The sequence below is a fragment of the Hippopotamus amphibius genome, chromosome 1, assembly GCF_030028045.1.
Source record: "Hippopotamus amphibius kiboko isolate mHipAmp2 chromosome 1, mHipAmp2.hap2, whole genome shotgun sequence".
NCBI classification, from domain to species: domain Eukaryota; kingdom Metazoa; phylum Chordata; class Mammalia; order Artiodactyla; family Hippopotamidae; genus Hippopotamus; species Hippopotamus amphibius.
Window position 1 is genome coordinate 207,351,535 of NC_080186.1, and position 19,013 is coordinate 207,370,547.

The following is a 19,013-nucleotide window of genomic DNA, read 5'->3' on the forward strand; positions in this document are numbered from 1 at the left end:
CATATCCCTTCTAGTATATCCTGTAACACCAAGGAGGGAGGCCAAATGGCATACAATTATCTAGCTGAAAAACAGAGGAGGGATGGAAAAGAGGAAAAGAAAATAATATGATACAGAAACCAGAAGGGAAAAAGATGGTTAACATCAAGAAAAAGGAGCACTCGGTATTTCAGTGTTTTGCTATCACTGTTCAGCTATTTCAGGGCTAGCTACCTCTATACAAGTAAAAGCATTTAATACTTAAAATTTCTGCATCTTATAATTTTAACAGTTTGTTTCTTTCTGTATTTTAAGCATTAGAGGGATAGAATAAAGTGTTGCTCTTAGAACCTAGGCCTTTAGAAAATTTTTCTTTACTGTGGGAAATGCTTTTCCCAATAAGTGTCTATCTGGCCCGCCTTGTATGCCTTCTCTCCCCTGCACGATTATGGGAGGGGAAGAACTGCTAACTTAAAAAGGAATCCTTCAAAAGAGACCATTAGCCAGATCTTCTCCCTGGGCCTTGCTTTGGTACTAAATTTGAACTGTCCCTAAAAGGAGGAAGAAAATAATGAAATTAAATGTTTAACTGTATTTAGACAGAAGTAATCAGTTATTTATGATATCCCTTGGTTTTATTTTAACTTAACCCCTGTGAATACTTCACAAAAATACACATACAGAAGCAAATAAAACTATACAAACTAAATATCCAGCAGATACAACAAGTAGTCAGAAGGTCGAAGATGGATAGCTGTTCAGTGACTGATGAAGTTGTTTGCATAATTTAAAAAAATCAACTTGGAATTAATGAACACTTTAAACAAAAGCATTCTAGGTTTTTTTTAAACATATAAAAGAAGTTGGTAGTCTATAAAACAGTTGAATGGGTAACATGCATTGATCAATACACAATGACCAATAATATTTATTGAATTCAAACTATTTACTGTTGTAAACATTAACAAAAGCATTATGAGATCTAAATACAGTCTGACAATTCAAACAAAATAAGTGGTATGTTTAAAAAATAAAGCTGATGAGCAGTAGATCCATTCTATATATTTTCTTTCAACAGTTCCAGCAAAGAGAAATAGCACAGTTATTTTTTAAAAAAGTATACAGCAAAGATTGTTCCTATTGTAATGGCAAACTCTGGAAACTGTGAATACAAATAAAGTCATTAAACAGTCAAACGGTCATATTCCTAATTCAGGAAGAAGTAACAGTAAGAGCAGTCTGCAATCCAGTTATACTCAATTGTCAACAGAGAATGCTTTTTCGTAGTTCTTTTTCCAAGAGAGAGCAAAACTTTGGCAACTGAATGTACTGAAAATATATTTTTCAAGTTCAAGATACAGTCATAGCATTGTGAGAAAGGTGATCTGTACACCAAGGCTCAGAAGTTGGTAAAGATTCCATATGTGGAAAAAGTGCAAATATCCTGCACAGATAGCTTACAAAGCTGCTGGCACAGTTACCAGCAGAATGTCGAGTTTTGTTTGCATAGCTCACACATCACTGGAATGTGGAAAGGTGTGCTATTTTTTGGCAAGAGCAAAGGAGACATTATACTGATGTGAATTACCATGTTGGGCATGCGGAATCCATGCAGAACACTGCGGTGAAGGCTGCTACCTGACATCATTAGTTTTTGTATACTGGTTTTGTTTTTGCTGAAGCAGTTCTGTTATAGCCAGAAGCTTTTTCAGTACGTGCTAGACAAGGAGAAACAGTATGAAAATAATTAGTAAATAAATGAAAGCTTGGTCAAATCTCACAGATGGTAACCTGGATTCGAAAAAAGCCATATGAACTCAAAGGAATTAATAATACTAGCTTCTACTCAAAAAAAGCATCAAATTGTAAGAATGTATCTTCAGTCCTTGACTATTTCTGGTCATATTATTTTGTATCAAAAATACGTAATCTTAGTCTGGGCTCATTATTCCTGTTTGCTGAGATCTTTGTGGATTATGATTCAGATTCTCAAAAATGTAATATAATTAATAAAATAAGACTATAATTCAGCTATTTATCACCTCTCAAAGAATCTTACGCTGATATTCTGCTGAGGTGTAAGGAAACATCACTGTTAAAAAAAGATTGGCATAAACCTACCTGCTGTGCACCACGCTCATTACTGAGCGTTCGCAGTTCATCTGAATGGGCCACACAAATCTCATGCAGTGCTGCTAAATCACGGGACAGGTCAGTTCTGGAATGCTCTGTAGTGTCCGGAAGTTCAGGTACATTCTTTAAGGGAATCATAAAACTGCATTTAGAAATACAACTCTTTATAATCTCTTCTGAAAAGATCCTAACGAGTATAGTAGAATTTAACACATAATATTCTCTTAAAATGCTTTTTTTTTTTTTTTTTTTTTTAAATCTGTGAAGAGTTTTGTTTTAAACTGGAACATAAATAATGCAAGCATGAACTGCTCATCTGGATTAAATGCAACCTAAACTTAAAATTCCTTCTCTCCTTCAGACTGACTTTCGTAATTAAATTGCTATAGTTTGTCCAAATTGATCAGCATATATAAGTAAGAGCTACATTATGAAAGCATTGATGAGAACCTTTCAGGCCTGTAATTATCTGTGGACTATGCCCAAAACACTTGCTAATGTGTAGAAATGATGTGTTAATTATGGGATCTTCAAATAAGGTTCATAAAGTAACTTAATGCCAATACAGTACTACCAGCTTGTTACAGTGACTAGTACTGATTTTATTGTGAAACCTGGAATAAAATTTAACAGGAGTTCAGATCACCAGTAGTTTTAAATAAATCCATTCTGCTCCCTAATGGTGACAATATTTGCTATACATTCCTACTACAAAACACTCAGTTTTCTATGGTATAAAGAAACAGAATATAATTCATTTTTATTAATTAACTGACTCATTCATTCATTCAGTGAACGAAGGATTCTAGAGATGGGATGAAAGACAACATTTGCCTTTAAAGAGTTTACAATCTGGTAGAGAAGATATAGACCAGATGTAAACTGATCACAGTTTTATATATATATATCAAAAGATATGCAGAGGATACTTAGGAAACAGAGCAAAAGGTATTATTTAATTCAGGTTTAGGGCTCATCAAAGCCTGCCTGAAGGAGATGTTTGAGGTGAGTCTTGAAAGATGAATTTGACTTCTGTAGGTGTAAAGCGGTAAAAGAGTATGAGAAGACTGGAAGAATATTATAATATTGGAATTCTAAGCAGTCTGAAAGGCTAGATTGTGTGGTGTAACTAGGAAAGTGGTAGAGAAAGCTGGACTGTAGGCTCGTGATTATGGAAAGTAAACGGAGTCCTAACCTTAAATCTAAACCTTGAGATAAAGCTAGCTGGCCTTAAATATTGGACAGTTTCACACAGCTCCTTAAACATAACTATTGAAAAAAAATTTTATTTCAATCACAGACCAACTATTTTGGCGGGGGAATCAAAAATATTTATTTTTCAATTTCATTATCAATATGGACCAACAATGTAAATTTCTTATACCTGAAGTTGCAAACTAGGGGCCCAACAGGCTGTCCTGATTGGTTTGACTATACAGTGGTGTGGTGGTTGTTGACTTTTGCTTTTAACTAAATCTAAATGTGTTAAGGCAGAACGTTCTCCTACCCTAGTGCCATACACCTGGCTGAATTCACATCTCTTTCTGGTTTCTATATATATGAACTGCATTATGAATAAATTTAGTGTTTAACTGATTAAATATCTAAAGATCTATAACAAGAAAATTTAACTTCACTAAGAAATCCAGGGTCTTAAAATTATTTTTAAAATCTCATTCTTAATTTTATAATCACAACTTATTTATAAAGGCCTAAAAAAGTCATACGTAGTCCCACTGAATGAAGTTTTAACACCAAATCCATGTATTTCATTCCTACAAAGGCCACAAGTTCATTCTCCAGTTCATTTACTTATTAAACTGGACAGAACTGTGGGTCATCCATCTTGTTTCAAATTCCTCACTAGCAGCAAAGTTAAAGTAGCTAAAGCAGCAACAGAATGTCATAGTGGTGAGGTGGAACAGCTAAGAGGATAATGAAGGGCACGACAAACTAAAAACTGACATGGTACTCTGTTCCTGGCGTAAACCATTTAGTGTAAGAGTAAATGGTTATAATTATATCAAATGAAATAAACTGTTTAGGAAGGTAGACAAAAATATACAGCTTTTGGGTGTTTTTGTTTATTAGGTCTGGATATAAAAGCTTTCTAAAGGTTGTTGCTTAAACCACATTAAGTATAGGTGTCAAAGTACTTGAAAAATTATACATACCCCAAGTTCATCTAGAAACATGATCATACGATGTTTGTTACTTTTGATGAATGGATTGACACCTTCCATGTAAGGCTCCTAAAAATATAAAAATAGAAAGCTTTCTATATGCGTCAAAAACATTATCTGCTCTATAACAAAAGCCATACATGTAGCAAAAATTCTTATAAATCAAATTATCAGTAGCAGCACATATTCATAAGAATTAATCATATGATTCTTATTAATGACTATTTTCCTTCTAATATAAGCAAGCAGCTATTCTGAGGAATAGGAGTATAGAGTATTTTTAATGAACAAATAGCCTAGCAGACACAAATTTCTTATATGTAGGTCATTCAAAAATAATTACTGAGAAACTATCACTATTTGCCAAGTACGCAGAGGTTATCAGAATCTAGCAGAGAACATAGGGAATTAAAATACAGTGTGGTAAGGACTGCAATAAAAAATTAGTACTCACGACCTGCCTCAGGATTCAGATAAATTCAGAAGCTAAGTCATACTATAAACTGCTTCATTCTACAATCTTAAACCTGTTCTAAAGTATGGGAAAGGATTAGTATTAGCCCACACTCTTTTAAAATCAGTAAGATGAGATAAGGACCTCAGTAGTCAATTCCAAAGAAATAAACATGAAAAATCATACAGTTCTAAGAGTAATGAAATAATGATACAAAAAGTAATATACCTATCAGAGTGTCAGAAAGAGTGATACTAGTTGAGTTTTGGCAAGACTGTGCAGAGCAAAAAGTCTTCTTTCTTAGTAATTTTACTCCAAAGTTCATTTAAGGAAATAACTGGACAAGTTTGAAAGGAAGTATATATAAGGATACTTGTTATCACAGTGACAAACCGGAAGCCATCTAAGTATGCAGTAGAAGACTACTTAACATTCATATATGGCATACTAAATAAGCATTAAAAAAAATAATAATAATTATATATTTCCAGGTACAGCACAAAGTTTGTTAATATTGTCAAAAGCAGGTGACATAGTTATGATCCCTACCAGACCATAAACAGTCATTATCCCTAGATAATAGGATCACATATGGGTGTTTTAAAAAACTTGTTCCGAATTTTAATATTTACAGAGAATGTTTATTGTGTAATACATAATAAAATCAATTGGGGTGCATTTAAAAATATGCTTATTGATTTTGATATTTAAAAGTGGGAGAATCTGATTATACTAGAAATTATACTGAAAAAATAGCTTTCTATACTACTAGCTAAAATGGTGGTTTTTAAAATTCATTAAAATGTAAAATCTAAAAACATCTAAAAATATACCAACAGGCATAAATTATCTTTATGAAATATCCACTGTTAAAAAAATTTACTTAAGCTATATTTTATGGTTTTATTGTGTCAAAGTTTCATTCATAAATGACATGTAAAGTATCAAAATGTTTTTACCTTAGCTCCAAATTCCACAAGATTTGCTAAGTTCTGCACAGACTTAGCCACTAATGTCAGTGTTCTTGCAGCAATAGGAGATGGGGAATCTATAAGAGAATTGGGCACAGCTAATGACACCAACTCCAAAGGTACTTGCAGGTAAACCATTATAAATTTAGCACTTATACTAACATTCTTCCACTGAGAACTCAATGTTTTTTTGGAAAATGTATGGCCTGCATAATTCAAAAGAGCTTGATTTAAAGGGGAAAAAACTGAACACACTTATCAGTGCTTTTAGTTTGTGAAAAGACTCAGCAATTTCCAACTGGTTGATAATATTTCAGAATACCTCAAAGCTTTATCTTTATCACTAAAAGAGTGTTCCTCCACATATGCTTTGGGACAATTCACAAAGCTAATTTCAATCCACCTGCGTTAGCAATTTGCAATATGAGCACAATTCCCTGCTCCCAGCCTCCACTGACTCAAATAATTCACTTTAAAGCTCAATAACAAAGTCTGGAATCTCTGCTTTATTTTGAGGAGAAAAACATACAATTTATTTTTAAAAAATATTTTAAAGGTTAATTAAGAAACACTGCCCTATATGGACAGTAGGATGTAAATGAAAAATACTTGTCTCTGTTAAATAAGTTAACACTAAAAACCTACGGATAGTCTATCTGGGTGCCTGATTTTAGACTGTACTCTTTCTACCTTTAGTTGCTAAACTATAAATAACATTGCCTAGTGGTTCAGAGTCCAACATTCAGATAAATCTCTCCAAAAGAATTCTAAACCCTTACTTCTTAACAGACCCATAGATTTAACCATTTTAGTAGCAATATGACATAATTACAGAGATATGATGGCTATAAAATTTAAGATACTCCAAAAAATTGTAATACAATTTTGAGCTTCAAGTAAAAAATGCTTCAGATTCCTTCTGCTAATAATGGCTCATGATTACGTTTGTAGTCACAAATATCATTCTTATCCTTTTTTTGAAAAGTCTACAACATCTGAAAGTCACTCCACAATGGGTATGTGGGTAGTAAAATCTTGCTTGTTCAAGTTTAAAATACCAGTTAACATTACATAGCTGGTGACAAGAAATATCTCTACTGGGAAATTTCAAAGGGCTACTTTCTTCATAAGTATTCATAGAGTACTACTGCATCTGTAGCTATAATTTTAAAATCCAGCTTGCAATGGTAGTGACAGGGCCTAGCACAGGCTAAAAGCACACAGAAGGCTCTTCTTCCCAGCCTGAAAAAGCCAGCATTGCAGACTGGAAAAAGTCGTCATAATAAGAGTTTGAGACATAGGCAGGGATGGGGGAAAATGATGTGTCTAATCATGCCATCTCAGGCTTCAGATATTAGAAAGAAAGGGTAAGAAGCAAAATGGAAAGAAAAGGTAAAGTAGCAAAAGAAAGAAGAAAAAGGGTGCTCTGGAATATTTTATACCATGTCTTAGATTGGATAATTTAAAAAAACAAATTTAAAAGAAAAGAGTAACCTTACTAAAAAGTATGAAACACTTTTTTTTTAATTTCAAAATTTATCAAAAGCTGATTACCTGAGATGATATTAAACATCCGTGGATTCAGGATGGCAGGACAGATAAGTCGAAGAAAAACAAAACCACTGAATGGGAGGGAAATTTTGTTTTTTTTAGAAAACTACAATATATGTAACATTAAAATAATAAATATAAACAAAGATTTTAATACCTGTAGAACTGTGAACATTGAACTAATGTAGGGAAGACCAAATATACAACGTAATGAAAATAAGCTAAAGTAAAGTATCTTACTTTAAGAACATAAATATCTGCTTCTTAAACATATTATTCACTTGTCTCAAATTTAGACTTTTAGATTTACTTTGGGAAGATGTAAGTTATATCTGTAACATTTACTGTCTATTTATTCCAAGCTAGTAGTGCATTTTGTACTTACTTTGAGGAAGAAGTATACTTAGGAACACTAAGAATTTCTGAAATACTGTAAGAGTACAAATAAACCTTTTTAATAGACACAGTCCTATAAGGTCCTAAAAATAACATTCTCTCACTTCTCTTTGTTTTTTTAAACAGAACAGCTCAGTAAAGCCTGTTATTAATCAAGTTGGTTATACTGACTTTGTTGAGTTATATGAAAATTAAGAATTTTTCTAGGGAAAAATAACTTCTTGATAAATGAAAATGTATGCAAACCATGTTGAAAAACTTTTAAGGCAATGAAGAAAAAGACATCAGGCTTTCTAAAGTTAAAAAAAAAGTTTTCAAACTATAAAATATTAATAGCAAAAACAAAAAATTAGTATAAAAGCACATGGCTTAACAACAGCTGTCATACATGATTTTACCTGCTAATCTTACTCTGGAAACAAAGTACAAAGTAAAACTACAAGTGTATGTAGCTATTCCTAGTCTGCTGCCTTCTTCAGTTACTGGTAGAGTATATGTCCTCATGTAGATAATTATTTCTCTAATTTCCTCTCAAGAGGAATCCACACTAATAATTGACCTCTCACCTGCCCTTGTAAAGACAAGCATTATTCCCAAGCTCATAAAATTCCTTTTAGAGATTAAATAATTGACACAGTCTCTGTTCTCTGTTAGAGCGAATAACCCAACTTCTCAGCATTTACCTCCCAACGATGTTGGCTAATTTGGGGGCATCTTAGAAAAATGAATATTGCTTCTCAGACAGCATTTATTCCAATTATAATATACAATTATTAAGTCTTTAGGTTTCTTTTAAATTAATTTATGAAGAATCCTGCATAAATTTTGCTTGAAAACATTTTGATCTTTGCCTTTGAATCTGAAATATAAGCTAGCAACACTGAACCATAAAAGAATTTCAGTGTGCAAATCTACTTTCTGTGAATTTTTAGAGGTAATTTTAAATTTCAGAGGGATACTAGGTATCTACACATATATTTAAAAGCTTAACTAGGGATAGAAATCACCACCTTGGCCATAAATACCCCTTAAAACACCCGAAGTGTCACATAATGCACATAGCAGGCCTTCCAGTTGTTTGCTTAACAAATATACTTGTTTGAAACTTGCAGGACAGCTTTCATTTACATCATGCACAACCATGCTGAACCACGTGCTTGTAGTATGGTTCCATTCCTCTCAATCACTACTAAAGCCAAGAAATACAGAATCTACAATTCTTAAATATTTATGTCACATCATTAAAAACCAAGGGAGATTTTACCTGTAAAAGAAAAAGTAGAAGCCTCTTTACAAAATTTAGGTTGGGGGCAAGATTAACACACACATTTTCATAACTAATTGTATGATTATGGTGTCTTCAGTAGTTGCCCAAATTTTTTTATGGTATGTAACATGATGGGCAGCATATATTCTATATATTTTATTATTATTAGACTCCTAAATTCTCTTATGCTTTTGCACTAATTTCCTACTGTCCTGAATGGGTTGGGGTGTGCTTAACAAAAGCCTATGGGAGTGTTAACGATATTAGATTAGGTCTTAGATGTTTTGCCTTTAGTTCTGTCTTAGCCACTAACTTTGTATATAGCCTTAAGCAAACAATTTAATCTCTGTAGATCTGCTTCCTCACTGGAAAAGTTAACATAATGATAACGAGGTCCCACTGTATAAACTACAAAATTCTATGACTTGACAAGGAATTTCTCCTAATTACTGCACAATGAACACACTGTAACAGCTTCAGAAATACAGACTGGTTGGAGATTAGCCCCGGCACAGACTGTTAACAAACCAGTTAATCAATATCTAAATGGTTCAATTCTTGCTTTTCCTTCTCAGCACATATCAACCAATCTTCCTCTCCTCCCTCTCTTCTCTTCTGTCTCTCTCTATATATATATGTATGTATACACATATATGCACGAATATATATGTGTGTGTATGAAGGGTACTATATGAAGTTAGCTACAGATTTTGTTGGTTATACAACTTTTAACCTCATTCTGTATGGTAAAAAAAAAAAAAACCAAATAGTTAATTGACTGTCAGTAATTGTTCAGGATTTTAGAAAATGCAAAAAGGTAGCTAGCTAGCAAAGTATCTCACAGTAATTTCAAAAAAAAAACACAGTAAGTTCTAGTTTAGGAGCTGTCCGAATTCAGAAATTATTCAACAGGGCTCTGACAAAAAAGTCAAAGAAAAATGATTTTGAGTTGTGTACTGTTAGTCTTAATATTTTCACAGTTATTCACTTGACTCTCAGTGCAGGCTATATGATTTAACAAATCAATTAATGAGCCTTACCTAACAACTCTTGTTCTCATGGTGGTATTTGTAGGCCACTTGTGCTGAACAGATTTCTGTAAACACCCATAAATATACCTCAGTGTCCTGCCAAAATAACACAATCATCTCAATACAGAAAGCAAGTGAAAATACTGATCTCATTGCAGCCTAAAGCTTACAAAACATGACATTTTAAAATGCGACTGGTCTTTTCCCCCCAAAAATTCTCTGCTACAAGTAGTGATATTTAGCAAAGGATAAAGCAAACTTAAGTTTTCATCATCAATTCATTAAGCTAATTCTTTACATTTACTTTGGAAGAAATGCTACCATTTTTAGATTACTTCCATATTAATGAAAAGTATGAAAAAGTACTGGAATGATGATATAGAGGAACAAATGAGTGCAGGATCCAGGGAGACAGATGTTAATGTAAGTTAACTTCTACCTCAGTGAGTTCGCTAACACCAGAAGCCACTAACCAGATAGTGAGTAATTATCTTGTGTACATTTTGAGCAAGATATTCAACTACAGCCTGGAGAAATACATGTCTTTTATCTCTCCAAATATGAGACTATAAGCTTCTATTCATTCCCCAAGTTACTAGATAAACCAGACATACTGGCCTGTATAAAAACATGATTTGTTTTATTTTAATGCAAATATTTCACTTTGGTTTTTTCAAGTCACTCTTTTCCCTTAAACACAGTTCATCGTGTAAAGATTAAAAACCCTAACTTCTTCAGAGTATAATAACATCAGGACAGTGGAAAAGCTTACACATGTTTTAGAAATACAAATTTTTAAAAATGCAGATACAGTTTCTTGTCAAATTAAAATTTCACCACTTACGGTGGAAGTATTTCTGAAGCCATGAATATTTTCTCCACAAGCTCTGAAAGTATGTTCAATAGGTGTGCTAAATTAGTGTTCACATCTTCATTTTTTTCTAACTTTGATGGACTTAACTAAGAGAAGGAATAAATCAATATAAATGCATTTTGGCAATGATAAATGCAAATTAATCAAGGTAATCAGACAGTTGTTTTCAAGGTTCTCTATTTTTCCATTTTCCAATCTGTATTAGTCTTTTGGTGGTGGGGTGGGACTAAATGGGGTTTGCTCTATGGAATTCCTAATGGGCTTGTTACCATTAATTCCCAACTACTCAGCTGAAGAGCAAGCAATGATTATTCAACAGTTCTCAGTTGCTTTGGGGTTAATACCATCAATAAAGTTTTAATTCATTTACCACATTTTACCATAGATTTTTACAGGCACACAAAACTATTAAACTTTATTTTAAATATAATATTCCCAACTAGAAGACAAAAAACCCAGATTCAGTGGCCACATTCACAAATAAGGAGTATTTAATGGGGAAGAAAGATCACCATTTATTATTATAAAACCTATCTTTATTTGAGGGAAAAAACAGATTAAAATAGAAAGGTTTTTCTGAATAAGATCTTTTAAATGACTAATAAAATACCAAATACCTCAGAGGCAGCATCATAACCTTTCTAAAAACTTTCCAGTAACTTTTGGAATCTAAGAATTCTTATCTAGAATCCATGGAGTAGATTTATCTATAGGAAACTAAATTCCCTATGCTGGATTTAACATCTAGAGACTTTCTGCAGACTTGCTGCATTTCTGTATCCTTCACACTTAGGCCAACTATGGTGTTTAACCCCAGGTTTTCAACACTAAATTATCCATTTCTTCCCTTTAAGTTAATTAGTAAAAACTGACAACTTAGTGCGGAATTAACATTGCTCCCAGCGTACATTATCCAAAGCAGTTCCTTATTTTACTGATTTTGTATCAGACCTAAAAAATATATTTAATTTCCTCTTTCCATAGTTGCTCTACCTTCAAAATAAAATGATAGAATAGCCATATAACTATATCCCAATTAAGAAAAAAAAAGCTATATAAATGTGATTATGCTCTTCTTAAGAGTTTGTAACGCATTTACACTGAAGCCTTAATAATTAATCCTAAAAGGATGTTTTTATTCGCTTTTAAGGGACTTATCTTGTACCTCTGACCTTCCCACTCCCTGTCTTCAAAAAAAAAAAACATGTAAGGACAAACCCAGATGTTATTAGGAAGTGCCACACAGAACTTACACAACAGAAATCTCTAACAGTAAGTTCAATCTGTGTTATGCACACTTTTTGAAAGTAGCATACACTTATCATTAGTACAATAGGAGAAATGATAAAGTACTTTCATGTATTTCTGGTGCAATTTGAGGTTTTTAATCCCCAAATAAAGTAAATTTTTTTTAAAAAAGTCTATTTTGCATTACATTTTTCTAAACGTATTACAAAAGGTATAACTGTTCTGATGAACAATTTCAGATAGCTAACATATTTTCCTTAAAGTGTAATTAGCTATAAAGTATTACCTATTAAAATATGCTCTTTGCTGAAATACTCACTTCGCAAGACTGCTTGCTTTCCATTATCTTTAAGATAGAGTCTTTCAAAGCGTGATGAACAAATTGTGTAGCAGTGGCTTTCATATACTGCTCCATCAAGGTGCTTGCAAGTGTTGTGGCTCGAAATAGGGTAGTGGCTTCATCTATATAAATATATATTAAAAAATTATTTGTAAAGGATTGTACTAATGTGAACCAAACTGGAAATTAAAATTAAATGAATTCACTTTTTCCTCAACCAGTTATAGCCATTTAAGTATGTTTATTTGAATGCAGCATTAAAGTATTGATTATAATCACATCCTATACTCCTATAAACTTAACTCTTCAGAAGACTTCCTATTACTTCATTAGATCATAAACAGGAGAAAGAATTAACACTGCCATGTTCATATGAACAGTGGCTTCGGACAGGTATACGACTTGTCCAGCTAAAGAGCCAGATAGTGACAAAACTAGGACCAGAATCCAGCTTTGCTGTCCACTGAGCCCATGACTTAATTTCCAAACAAGAATGTAACATAAAATCCCAGTGTAAATTAACTTATTAGCCTAAAATATGGCTATTAATGACTTTTAATAAAATCCTAAAAAACACAAATATTGCCAGAAAAGAGAATCTCAGTGTAAAATATGTACCACCACTTTGTCTTTCCTATATTTTCTATGATTAGGGGGGAAAGTTTTAGATTTTATAGTTTATTTGGGGAACCTAGAAGCAAGTACTGTTAGTCAAAGGGCTGGTTGGAAATGGGTTATTCTGACATATTTAAAGCTGTTACAGAGTACCATGTGTCCAGCTAAATTGCCTGAAAACTACCTATCTATAGAATCTAGAAGTAAAATGCTAACACCCAACTTTTGTGCAATGGATTTATAAACAACAAAACAAAGAAGAGAACATGGTAAGCATACCAAACTATTCTTAATAATCATCAGTAGCAGACACTGATCTGGACACGGAAGTCACTTTCTTATGGCTTCTAATACTAACTTGCCATGACGGAAACTTGTATTAGAGATACTGCCCCCCCATAGTAGCCAGCATAAGAATCAGAAATGACATTCCAACTGTAACTTTTAATGAAGGAAAAACTGAGCATCACTTTGTAAAGTGATTTAACTTTAATATGTTCTAAGACAGTATATATATATACTTGATAGACAAAATCTAATCATTAACCCAGTGTTTTAAAAGTACCACACTAACACATCCATACTATACCTTCCATGCTTATTTCTCTGTCATTTAGTGTACATAACAACAATGATTCAAGCTTTTCATGAAGAAAAATCCTCAGTAGGATGCTAGCCAGTAGTGTTCGGTCCTGTCCACATACATGTGATAAAGCATAGACTACATGAAGCTCCTTTTGCAGTACAAGCTAAAAATGACATCAAGAAAAATTGTTGAAAGCATACAGCATTAAGCAGTCTCAGATTAACAGGAAATATGTTCTATCTGTATAATTCTTTAGGAATATGTTCTACTGAACAAATTTATTAGAAACAAAATGAGTTTGTAACCTACATATTTATAGCCTCTTAAGACCAATGTCATACTGCTGCAAGGCTTTTCAACCTCCGCCTGTCACTGTGCCACTAAATTATGAAATTACTATTTAACTCAATGAATCTTTTATTAAAAGCTAATTATTTCTCTTAATGACTTTAAAAATAATTGGACTGGTAAATAACTTTAATACCTCTTTAAACTCGCTGTACTCTTCTTCTGGCATGATTTTTTCCATAGAATATCGTGCTCGGACACGCAGGGATCCTGGTTCAATACCTTTTAATGGTATATGGGAGCTGAGCAAAAACCATTCATCTGTGGCATGCCCTTTCTGTAACCGGCTCAACTGGCAGCGCATAAATACTTTGACAGAAAAATATCATATGATTACTGTCTAAAAAGATGACACTGTAATTAGTCACACAAATTTTCCTAATGTTGTATGTTATCTATGGTGTTAAATGCTTTTTATTAAAGGACTTTTCAGTAATATCATAAATTTAATACTTAATGCCTCCTTCATTTACTAAATGCCTACTATGTGCCAGACTGTCTGATAGGCAGGGATGTGGGTTACAGACACGATTAAGACACATTCTCTGACTTGCATGGAGGTCACAGATTAGTCAGGGAGGCAAGAAATCAATTATGGGACGCTGTACTAAGTGCTGTAAAGTGGTTAATGCTAATGAAGTACAGAGAGCTAATATCTAATTCATCCTGTGGAGGTTAAACCCCAATTCCAAACAGGTACCCCTTAAGCTGACTTGTAACAGGATCTGGAGGTGCAGGTAAGTAGAAACGTAGAGGAAAAAAGAGAGTGTGAGCACAGTCTGAACAGAAGGAATGATGGGTGGTTTTAAAATCCACAGACAATTTAAGAGCTATAAGAAAGCTGGTGTAGCTGGAGAGAAGGATATACAAAAGATTACACAGTGAAAGTAATAGTGGGAGAGGAGTGGATCAGGAAAGGGTCTTCTGTATCATTACTAGGAGGTTAGATTTTATCTTAAAAATAATGGGGAACCACTAAAAATGGTAAGCATTTAAATAGTACAGGAATTACAGAATAAACATTATTTATAGCAAAAAATTCAAGCTTTGATTCTGTTAACACATATCACTTTTTTTTTTCCTAAGCCTGATTTTTAAGAAGGTATTTACGGATTAACCTAATTCACTCTGGTGTGAAATGCTAAATCCCACTGCCACCTGTTTCAGAAACAGGCTGGGAAAAGGTGTGCTGCTGAGAACAAGTATTGACTACCAGAAATGAGCAGTGTACTCTAGTTTAAAAAGAATTTTTTAATAAGGTGCTTTTCTTTCATTTACATGCAAAGTACAGGAAAGTAGGAGAAACCTAAAAAATAGGAAGAAGGGATAAGGAAGCACAACAGAAAGATGACCAGAGTTACTGTTTTCTTTTTTCTTCCTATTCATTGAGGAGGGAGGGTGAACAGATCCTACTTTAATCTTAAGGGCTTAAGTTTACTCTAGATAAAACTGAGCCATTTTGGTCTTTTTATTTTTTTCTTTTTTAGTTACAACAATCAATACTTTTAGAAGTACAAAAAAGCTATCTCATATTACACTACTTACATACCTTTTTAATTTCCATTTCAGACTATACTTCATTATGAATTTCCAAAGTATATAAAATACGTTTTACTTTAGAAAGAAATTTCTGTGTCAACTTACAGATATCTGGATCTTTGCTTTTCTTCGTTTTATTACTAAGAGTTATTTCAAATCTGTTGATGTCAGGAGGAAGATCACTAAAGGAGCAAAGAGAAAAAGAATTAAGAAAATGTCCTGGCATCAAACTAATTCCTTTATTCTTAGTATCGAATAAACCCTCTATTTCTGCTACTAACCCGTAGATTTAAAACTAGATTCAAAACATGTTTTATTATGTGGTACACAGGAATACAGACAAGCAAATTACACTTTCCCTACTGTCTTTAACTTCCTAGAGTAAATCCTGGAAACCCTTGTAAACATTTTGTATGTGTATGTTAGTAAATGTTTTTGGATTTGTCAGTAATGGTATTTCTTATTAATAACTAGGTGAAAAACCAAGGACACAGCACTTTACTAGAAAAAGTGAACAAATACAATAGAAAAAAGATGTGTGTGTTATTAAAACACCTGAACTTGGCACCTTGTTCTGAGTGATTCAGATACAGAGGGGGTTTTTTGGTTTTTTTGTTTTTTTAAACAAAAGGGAAAGAAAATGCACTATGGCAAAAGAAAATCATCTAATGTAATAATAAAATAAGACTTACTCAAAGACAAACTCTTCTGACCATACAGGGTTTTGCCCCTCCCTTGCATGAGTTTTTGCTACCTGGACACTATTCAGGTAGATGTTACAATATGGATTAGTAAAATGTTTTACTGGGAGTTTATGGGCTTCTTCAATATGTAAAACAAGACTGCTGACCTAAAGAAAACACAAAAATTGTTAGCCCACATTTCAAGAATTATGCATTAAGTTTCAAAGGCAATTATGATAAAATAAAAACCCAAAATAGTGACTTATTTTCCCCCTTTTTTCTGGAAAACATGACCTCAGTTATATTTTCCTTTTTAAGTGACATAAAATACAGCATTCAAGCATTTAATAAATTCTTCCCACTTAAAAAATAATTGTATTTTACAGTTATTCTTCCAATTATATTGCTGCAAAAATAATGAAATACACCTTTCCTACTATAAAACAATGGTTCAGAGAAAATGAAGTTGAGAAGAGGATTCTTTATTAAGTAAAGAAGTGTTACCACCCAAAACAAAATCTAATATGCTATATAATGCTCCTCTGGAAGACTTTTACTTCTATACAGAGTTCCACAGCTAGAAAGAATTTTTAAAATACTGATTATATCCTCTCATTTTACAGAAAAGGATACAGATCCAAGAAACAAAGTTATTTTTCAGTTTTGATGCCAAAACTTAGACCATCTATTGGGTGGGCCAAAAGGTTCGTTCAGTTTTTTCCGAAAGATGGCTCCAGTAGCACTTAGCTATCTTTAACTTCATTTGAAACAATTTTGTTAGATTGTAAGTGACAGCTATCACATCAGCGTGCATTTAAAAAAAAGACATTAAAATTGGTGAATTTTTGTATAGCCATTTCAATATTGAAGATGGAAGAAAAAATCAACATTTTTGGCAAATTATGCTTTATTATTTCAAGGAAGGTAAAAATAATACAAGTGAAATGCACAAAAAGATTTGTGCAGTGTGTGGAGACAGTGCTGTGACTAATCGCATGTGTCAAAAGTTTCATGCTGGAGATTTCTCACTGGATGATGCTCCACGGTTGGGTAGAGCAGTTGAAGTTCATGCAGTCAAATTGAAACAAAAATTGAGAACAATTAACGTTATACCACGCGGGAGATAGCCAACATACTCAAAATATCCAAACCAAAGCATTGAAAATCATTTGCACCAGCTTGGTTACATGAAGCACTTTGACGTTTGGATTCCACATAAGCAAAAATAACCTTCTTGACCATGTTTCCGCATGCGATTCTCTACTGAAACGTCATGAAAATGTTCTGTTTTTAAAACAAATTGTGATGCGCAGTGAAAAGTGGATACTGTGCGATAATGTGGAATGGAGGAGATCACAGGGCAAGCGAAATGAACCACCACCAACCACATGAAAGGCTGGTCTTCATCCAAAGGTGATGTTGTGTATGTGGTGGGATGAGAAGGGAGTCCTCCATTATGAGCTCCTTCCAGAAAATGAAACAATTCCAGCAAGTACCGCTCCCAGTTAGACCAACTGAAAGCAGCACTAGACAAAAAGGGTCCAGAATTAGTCAACAGAAAATGCATAATCTTCCATCAGGATGTAGGAAGACCACGTTTCTTTGACAACCAGGCAAAAACTGTTACAGTTTCGCTGGGAAGTTCTGATTCATCTGCTGTACTCACCAGACACTGCACCTTCAGATTTCCATTTATTTCAGTCTTTACAAAATTCTCTTAATGGAAAAAATGTCAATTCCTGGAATACTGTAAAAGGCACCTGGGACAGTTCCTTGCTCAAAAAAAATAAAAAGTTTTGGGAAGACAGAATTATGAAGTTGCCTGAAAAATGGCAAAAGGTAATGGAACAAAAGCGTGAATACGTTGTTCAGTAAAGCTCATGGTGAAAATGAAAAATGTCTTTTATTTTTACTTAAAAATCTGAAGGCACTTTTTGGCCCACCCAATACCTTCTAGTATCAGGTTCTCTTTCCCTCTTGCCACCTACTACTTGTATGGCCTTGCACAAGTCAGTTTTTATGAGCCTCAGCTTCCTCAGGTATAAAATTAGGATAAAGTCTATACTGCAAGTTGTAAAGATTAGAAATGAAATGTACAAAAGCACAAGCGGAGTACCTGGCACATAAAAAGGGCTCAAGAGATGTTAGCTATTATATCATTATAATTATATAATATTATACCTACAAATAATAATTTCATGTATGAAATTTCTCACAAGATACAATCTACAAAAATTCAATCTGATTTTCCATAGCTTTCAAAATGTTAAAACATGTTTTGAGAACGCACAGTAATTACGCATATAATTAAATGTCCCTGGGGAAAGTATCAGAATTCTGGTTACAGAATTCTAGTTACTATAGCTTATAGCCATCTAAGTAATAACCATTTATCCACTTCCAATAGAACAGTACGTTACATTCACCAAGCTTACTGGAAATTCCCATAAGTAAAACAAGAGTCACTTTAGTTGATAAATACTGTACTAAATTTTCCTCAAAACTCCAAGAATATTAAATTTACCTAACTTTTTCCAATTATCTGGGGATAACTAAAAGGAAAAAGCAAAGAAATGGTGGGTGTAAAGTTGACTTTACTACATACCTAGAAAGAAAGACAAAGCCTAGCTTAACGCTCCCATAAATGAACATAAAGGTCATGTTACTGGTTTCAAGTAAGATAGGATACCACCCATAAGTTATGCAATAGGTTTCAAAAGCAATTACTATAAAATGAAAAACCTTAAAGTTTACCGGGATTAGTACTTTCATTCAGATGATTTTTTTCAATAAGTACTTTTAGTTCTTTTTTGAC

The 19,013-nt window shown here is 33.2% G+C and overlaps 1 protein-coding gene across 2 annotated transcripts in view; it reads right to left on the reverse strand.

The window, feature by feature from the left end:
* Window positions 1-1,559: 1,559 nt before the first annotated feature.
* Window positions 1,560-19,013, reverse strand: part of RASA1 (RAS p21 protein activator 1) — a 97,592-nt gene continuing 80,138 nt past the window's right edge. Inside the window, exons 14-25 of one of the 2 annotated variants that reach the window (XM_057739740.1) lie at window positions 16,208-16,365; window positions 15,621-15,697; window positions 14,113-14,285; window positions 13,632-13,791; window positions 12,407-12,549; window positions 10,810-10,925; window positions 9,975-10,061; window positions 7,275-7,342; window positions 5,709-5,797; window positions 4,287-4,364; window positions 2,101-2,235; window positions 1,560-1,697 (exon numbers count right to left, since the gene is read on the reverse strand). In XM_057739740.1, the coding sequence (XP_057595723.1) occupies window positions 1,614-1,697; window positions 2,101-2,235; window positions 4,287-4,364; window positions 5,709-5,797; window positions 7,275-7,342; window positions 9,975-10,061; window positions 10,810-10,925; window positions 12,407-12,549; window positions 13,632-13,791; window positions 14,113-14,285; window positions 15,621-15,697; window positions 16,208-16,365 (1,368 nt within the window). In that variant the 3' untranslated portion in view covers window positions 1,560-1,613. Of the gene's footprint in view, window positions 1,698-2,100; window positions 2,236-4,286; window positions 4,365-5,708; window positions 5,798-7,274; window positions 7,343-9,974; window positions 10,062-10,809; window positions 10,926-12,406; window positions 12,550-13,631; window positions 13,792-14,112; window positions 14,286-15,620; window positions 15,698-16,207; window positions 16,366-19,013 lie in introns of those variants that run through there. The other variant, XM_057739747.1, reaches the window with a different exon arrangement.